Source organism: Furipterus horrens, unplaced genomic scaffold, assembly GCF_987537825.1.
Source record: "Furipterus horrens unplaced genomic scaffold, mFurHor1.1.pri manual_scaffold_4, whole genome shotgun sequence".
Lineage (NCBI taxonomy): Eukaryota > Metazoa > Chordata > Mammalia > Chiroptera > Furipteridae > Furipterus > Furipterus horrens.
In genome coordinates this window covers 98,414,104-98,421,612 of record NW_028327174.1, presented here as the reverse complement: position 1 = coordinate 98,421,612, position 7,509 = coordinate 98,414,104, and the positions used below count along the sequence as shown (strand labels likewise).

General features: G+C 56.9%; 1 protein-coding gene across 5 annotated transcripts in view; it reads right to left on the bottom strand.

The window, feature by feature from the left end:
- Positions 1-2,737: 2,737 nt before the first annotated feature.
- Positions 2,738-7,509, bottom strand: part of TSPAN9 (tetraspanin 9) — a 200,795-nt gene continuing 196,023 nt past the window's right edge. For all 5 annotated transcript variants that reach the window (XM_090273853.1, XM_090273852.1, XM_090273851.1 and 2 more), the window contains one exon: positions 2,738-6,071. In XM_090273853.1, the coding sequence (XP_090129979.1) occupies positions 6,000-6,071 (72 nt within the window). In that variant the 3' untranslated portion in view covers positions 2,738-5,999. The remainder of the gene's footprint in view (positions 6,072-7,509) is intronic.

Here is a 7,509-nt window from a genome sequence, read left to right as displayed (position 1 = left end):
TTATAGTTCTTCTGGAGTTCACTGTAGTTTTTCTGGAGTTCCTTGTAGTTTCCCTGGAGTTCTTTGTAGTTTCCGCCGAGCTCATTGAGCTTCTCCATAATCCATGCTTTCAATTATATATCTGATAGTTTGCTCCCCTCTATTTCATTTAGCACTCTTTCTGGGGACTCCTTTCCTTTCGATGGGAGGTTGTTTCTCTGTCTCCCCATTTTTGTGACTCCTATTGTTTTTTTTTTTTTACATACATTTTCATTTCCTCTTCGCAGCAAATCTATAAATGTATTATCTTCATTTTGCAGATGACAAAACCAAGACAATTTAAATGGCTACAGGATGACAGCTGATGTGGACAGTGGCTGGGGAGCAGGAGCTTACCCAGGCCATCCAGCCCCCAACCAGCTAACCCTGTACCGTGACAGCTGATAACACAGTTGTGGTCAGGACAGACCTAGATGGTGTCTAGAAAAGCATTTTGTAAGCTGCGACACTCACAACAAGCAAAAAGAGAGCTGTAATTATACCATGCTGGTCTCTGCCGTGAGCGGAGCCCAGAAAACACACCCACCCTCCACTTGGTGAGAACCATTAGTCAACTCCACATGCAGTCATCCACATCAGACCGGATGAAGGGCAGGAGTGCTCTCTCTCCCCACACGAAGTCTAGTCAGTCACCAAGGCCCGTCAGCCTCGCTGTGGGGCTCTCCAGCCTGGCTTTCCACCATCCCACTGGCACTTCTGAGGGCGGCGTCACCTCTCCTGAGTCACTAAAGCAGCCTCTCCCTGACGTCCCCACACCCACCCTGTTCCCTCAACCCTTCTCCACCCACAGCCATGGTGATGTGAGGTCTGAGCTGGTCACACGGGCTTCTCGCCCCTCAGCAGCCCTCATGACTCTTAGCTTAAAGCTCAAACCAAACAGCCCCTTCACCTTCTGCGCCCCAGCCCCAATGACATCGGCAGGACAGGCCTCCCTGCACTCCTGGCTGGGCTAACTCCTCCATCGTCAGTGCTCAGCGGCGCCCTGACTGAGCCGGGGGAGTCAGCGGCTCTCCCGCCCAGCGAGCATCACCATCAGAGCGCTGAGTCACAATCCCATTTAGTGCTCTGTGGCCCCCTCCGGATTGGGTCTGGGCTGTTCACCACTGCATTCAAGCTGCTTGGCACAAAGCAGTATTCAGGAGGTCTTAACATGGTGAACACCTCAGTCTCTGCAAGCCCTGCCTGGGCACGGGCTGTTTTGAGGAAGTTCCTGTCCGTGAACTAAGCCTGTTTGCTGCGGCTCACAAGCCATCCTTTCTCTCTTGCCCTTTGCTGGGTGCCGATGGGAGGCAGCTACCTATCCCACCGCCTCACACAACAGTGGTCGTCTCAGCCACCCCATCCGATGGGCTGAAGGGCCTAGCTGAGTCTCCAGGGGAAAATGATGCCCAGCCCTGTCCTCCCAGGGACTCTCCTCCCCTGCCTAGCCAGGCGGCCTGCCTTCCACGGCTTAGCTCATCTGCCCAGAGCCCAGTGCTAACAATAGTCAGTGCGCTCCAGTGCCCTGGGAGCCGATGGGCTTTACTATCCCCCAGAAGCAGACCGCACAGGGGCCCAGGGGGCATCCCAGAGGGCAAGAGTGAGAGCCAGAACAGGCAGAGAGGAAGTAGCTTCCACCACTTTTCTATGGCTCATTCATCCTCAGAGGATGATGGAGGGGGCCACCTGTCCCTCAGCCATGACCAACTCCTGACCGCACAGCCACAAGGCCCCCTCCGCTCAGTCTCCAGGACCCCATTCCGGCTGGGCCTTTGACAGACGGGTCACCTCAGACTCCTCAGTCCTCAGCAAATCCTTGGAGGCTCTGGGACATAGCGGCTGCAGGGTGGGGCCCCAAAGGTTGGTGCCCCGAGGAGGAGGGAGGGAGCCAGACTTCCATGCATGGAGGGGTTGAGAGATGTCGCTCCTGCCCCCATCATACCCATGCTGCACATTCGCCCCTTTTTCCCAGCCCCCAGCCTGGTACACGAGGTACAGCAATGGCCCAGGGCAGGAATGACATCTGAGCTTCTCTCACCTGCAACTTGCCATGTGACTACAGCCACCAAGGAAGCCGGGAGGCCCCTCCTGCATTGAGGTGGCACAATCAGTGGGCTCGTGGCTTCAATGCCTCCCTCCCTCCCCACGGACTATCCCACACTGACCAGGTGTTTCTGTGCCCCTTCGAGGGCATTTCAGAGCCACCTAAGAGAGTGCCACCCAGGCAAAGTCACATGGCAAGGCCCCCTCACTCCTGGAAGAGACATCAGGTTCAGATGAAACCCAGGATCATCAGAGGGCCTGGGGGGAGAGTGCACCTAAAACTGACAGTCCCTGCCCCTACAGGAAGCCACCATGGCTTGCCCCCCTCCCAGCACACTGGGGTTCTTGGCAGAACAAACATGCAGGTGTGAGTGGCCCTCTCATGCAGAGAGTTGGGCTACCTGGACAGGCCCTCAACCAAAGCTGCATCATGTCACCAGGCAGAGGGGGTGCTAGGACTCCTCAGGCACCCAGAGGGACCCCCCCAACCCAGCAGATCTCTAAGAACCTGGGCCCAAGCAGAAGAGATGAGGCCCCGGCTGTGGGTGCTATCTCGGACAGAGGAGAACAGGTGTTTGACCTCCCCCCACAACCCACCCCACCCTGCCGGTCTCTCATGGCAACCACGACATGAAGTCAGTCGGTCACGGTTGAGTAAACACACACACTACAAAGAGACAACCTACCTATGCTTTTGACACGTTATCAGTTTTTATTTAAAAACATGCTAAAAACATGGCGTTCAATAAAGCCAGGACCAGGATGAAGGAAACGCAGATACGGCATCGCAAGCAGAAAAGTGCATTGGAAACCAACAGGCGTGCTCCCCTGCGCTCCGTGCCGCCCCGGGGCTGGGCACGGGCCCCGAGGCCTGGGCCTGGGAGTGCTCAGTCAGGGCAGGAAGGCCAGGCCCCCACCTAGACCACTGCTTCACTGCAGGATGAGGAGGGAAATGGGAGAATGGGAACACGAGCAGCCAGACTCTGAAGGGCTGAGGGACACAGCGCAGACTCCACGCACCTGGGCCCAGCTCCTGTCCTATGCCAGATCCCTGCTAGTTAGCACCTCCACCGGTGGGTGGGCAGGGGCCAGTCATTTCCATCCATCTGACTGCTCTTTGGCCACTAAGTCAAGGAGGGATGGCCACCTAGTTCCAAGTCAGAACAGAACATCTGTGTGAGCACCTAGGTGGGCTCAGCAGCCTTTCCAGAGAGCGAGCCGAGAGGCAGCCCGCAGGGAGAGGGCGGGCACTGCTCCGGCTGCGCGTGCTGGGGGACACCCGTGCCCGACCCCCGCTGCAGAGGCACTCGGCCCCTACGCACTCGCCTCCCTGAGACGGCTGCAGAGGAAGGCTGTGCAGGCATTCCCCTGAAGTCGCCTACAGGACCCTGACCTTCTGAGCCTCCTATAAACCACCTGCAGCAGACCTGATAGAACTAACTCTGACTTCCGTGAGGGAAGCCACGATCGAGGCTTTCTGCGCAGTGTGGGCCAGACACGGGGCTGGGAAGAGCACCCTGGCCCACGCACGGCGCCTTCCACCCAGCGTAGACTCGGCCAATGAGGGAACAACCAAGCACAGGGTGAGGCGGGAAGGGGGTTTGGAAACTGTGGACAAGGCTCTGCAAACATGAATGAGGTGGGGGGCTTGCAGATGAAAGGGGGTTTGAGGCAAGGGCTCCAGGGCCAGAGGATGCCCCTGAAGCCCCAGAAACAAGACTGCCAGGGAGACTACACAGCCCCCAGGGTGCTAGGCTTTTGCTGCAGATTTTAACAAAAATTAAAAGTTGCATTGATAGGCATAAACAAACCCACCCCACCGCCACCCCCTGCATAAACTCTATGCCCCAGGTCCCACGGTGCGACTCAAATGCTTGCTACATGTCTCTCTACCACGGCCCAGGAGCACGTCTGCTCTGGGCTCTGCAGGACGGGGTACCTGGGGAGGTGGCTGAAGCTCCTTACCAGGAAGACAGGCCAGGGGCCCCAAAGGCAGTTTTGCTCAAATGTGTGCTTGTCCATCCTCCATTCCAGGCCCCACCTTCCCAGCTCTCCCATCTGCACCAGGGCTCCCGTCTCAGGGGGGCAGGAGGCTTTACTGCCCAGCTGAGACCACTCTATTCCCCACCCTCCAAACACGTGCATCCTGAGCTCACCAGAAGCTCTGTACTCCCAGTCCTGACTGCACTGCATTTAAGGCTAGTGGAGTTGCTGGCAGGGTGGCCAAGTCTTGGCTCTTGAAACAAACAGGTGGAGGCCAGAGAGATGTGGGGCTGGTAGGAAAGCTAAGTATGGAGCCAAGGGGTGGAGGAAAGGCAGCCACCCGTGCGGCACCACTAGGGAGGCGCACCAGGTCCTACCTAGCTAGTGGGGAACTTTTCCAAGCTTCATTCCATGGATTCTTGACCTTTTCCTTAACTGCAAAATGCTCGCTTAGACCAGCGCAAGTCCAGGCGGGGCACCCTGCTGCGCTCCAGTGCCCGGCCCACCCCCTCACCTCCCAGGCCCTGACTCAAGCTGCTTTTGCTCTGGGGCTACTTAACAGGATCCAGTCTGACGTCTCAGTTTTCTGTACTTTTCCCTGGAGTCACAGAGGATGTGATCGCCAACCACCCCACCATCAATGTACCCCAAGGACCTCCGGAGACGAGGGCCCTGGGACCTGGATGGATATCTCTCCCTTCCTCTCAGCAGGGACTCCGCAGCCCAGTGAATCTGGCTGGAATGACCATGGGCACCATTTCCACCTGCCCCTCCTGACTGTCACGGGTCCTCTGCCACCATGCGAGCAGCAACCCCTCAGGACGGCTTTCCTTCCAGCAACAGTGTGAGATAGTGAGCAGCAGCTGACCTAGAAGTAAGTGTCCAAGAGCTTCTAGCAGGAATGTCTGTGAAATCACTGGGTCTGCAGAACCTGTGGTGGGAGGGCCCACGTGGGGGAACTGGGAAGCCTCCTGCCAGCAGAGGGCAGGAGGAAGGAAAAAGGGAAAAACAACGACTGCTCATCAATGAAGTAGAAGGACCCACGACTGCTCCAGCCATGTTCCTGGCAAAGCACTTGGCCAGCCTCCCAGAAGCCCCCACTTCTCTGGCCTCTTGCACCATCATTCACAGACACATCATTCCTGTGCAGGACGCTCCTCCACGTTGCTTCCCGCTCCTCCGTTTCACCTCCGCTTCCAGGCTCCTGTGCCAGATGCCACCACGGGCAGGGCGCCGTCCTGGCTGGCCCTCCTCTCAGTGTGCTCTGAGTGCAGGCTGGCGCATCCCGTCCGAGCACCTCCTGAGTGCTGCACAGTGGTGTGTCCTGACTGAAACCAGACGGTGTCCTCTCTCCCACCCATCTCCCACCCTCAGGGAAAACAAAAATCAAACCGTTACAGAAATCAACACAGTAAAAAGTTATAAATCAGAAAGCTAACCCTAAACTTATCTGAGATAATATTCCTGAATAATCACAATCAGAGTAAAATAAAATAAAAAAGTTACACTGTAAGGTATAAAAAGCCTGGGCAAGATGCCCCCTGGGACCTTGGCCAGAGGCGGCCTCTCCCCCTCTCCCACGGGGCGGCCTCTGCCGGGCAGTCTTTCCACCAGGAGGGAGCCCCTGCTGCTCCCACGCAGGCACCGTGTCAGTGTGAGGAAGGGCGGGGGCACGCTGCAGTGCCCGGGCCTCCGTGAGCACATCCCCTGTCCAGCCCTGTCTTCTTTGGCAAATACACAGATGCAGGAATCCGGGCACCCCCAGCACCCCAAGGTCTCTGTGCCTCCTCCTCCCTGGCCCTCCACCCCAGGAGGCTGAGGCGGGGTGGGCGGGGAGGGTGGCTGCAGGCGGTGGGGGCAAAGGTCAGCAGTCTGGAGTGCGGGCAGGCAACACAAAGCTCAAATCCCCTTCCCTGGCACAGTGTCCGCATGGGGGCCGGGGCTGCTGCCGGCGCTCAGGCGTCGTACTTTTTACCCGTCCGGTGGATGTGCTGGAAGAGGGTCATGGAGAAGGCCATGCCTAGAATCTGAAAGACAGGAAAGGGCCTTAGACAAAAACCCCATGGCAAGGGCCTAACACAGGTCACCTAAAGCCAATGGTACAACCACTTGTGTGCTTGAAAAACATGGGTGGAATGCAGCCCGTGGTGACCAGAGGACGGCACGCGGTGAACCGCTCAGGGCCACACAGATGAGCGCCACTCCTCAGAGCAGTCTGCACAGAACGCAGCCTCCTAATTCCAAGTGCTGTGGTGAGGCCTGATGCGCAGAGGACCTGACCCTAACGGGTAGTAACGAGGAAGTGAGGCGGGAGAGGGATGTGGCAAGAGCATGAAAACCTGCGGCTCTGGATCCCACAAAGCGCTGCCTTTGGCTGCAGCAGACGCATCCTACAATGAAGCTTAGGACAACCTCCTGAGTCCTGAAGGGGCAGGGAGTGACCCAGAGCGAGGCAGGAGGCAGCCAGCATGGGGCCTCACAGTCACCACAGACCCTGTGCCGTGGGCACAGGCCATGAAGCAGGTGACCTGGGGACGCGGTGCCTCTCATGGCTCTCTCTTTCTTAGTGTTGAGGCATAAATGGAGGAGGCCACGGCTGGTGAGCACAGCTCCAGGGTTCTGGTCAAGGGCCAGGCCTGAGCACAGGCAGGCCTGCGATGAGCCCATTCTCGGTCCCAAATAGGCCCCTGCTTCCTGCGAGTGCATCCAATGTCAGAGCTCTGTGAAAATGACAGGCTCACCTGCTAAGCTTGCAGGCACTTGGATAAATCAGACATGATCAGGACCCCAGAGCCAAGCATTTATGATAAGAAAGGTAACTTCATGCAGGAGGTCAACCATTTTCTAATGGACCTACCAGTCAAGCTCAAGTGCTCCAAGAGGAAACAGGCCCTGAAGATGCCTGCTAACCAGGGACAGGAGCCACATATAAAGGGCACAGGAGGGAGCCTAGGATGCGCACATCCCCCAGAAGGTCGGGGGTCTCTGTTCCCAGCCAGAGGTGTTGGCCTCACCTTCAAGAGGAGAGGCAAGGACTCCCTCCTCTTTCCTCACCATCATCTCTGCTGGGCCTCACAAAGAACAGCTGACATTAAGAACTTGCTAATAACAGCTAACATTCACTGAGCACTTCCCATGTGCCAGTACTGTTCTATGCCTCATGTTAGGCACATTAAATTCACCTAATATTAACAAGTGGCATGATGATGATACCCATTATACTGATGTAGAAATTAAGGCACAGAGGCTAATCACTGTGCTGGGGTCACATATACCCAATAGATGGTGAGACAGGACTGACAGCTGTGGAGTCTGGCCCATGAGCCCATGCTCACAGTCATTACTGAGGACTCAGGTTTCGTTCCACTCAGTGACAAGGTAAACACCACTGTGGAGTGGGGACAGGTGTGTTCCCAGCACACCCACACATGGGCTTCGTGCAATCCAGCATCAGACCCAAGGCTC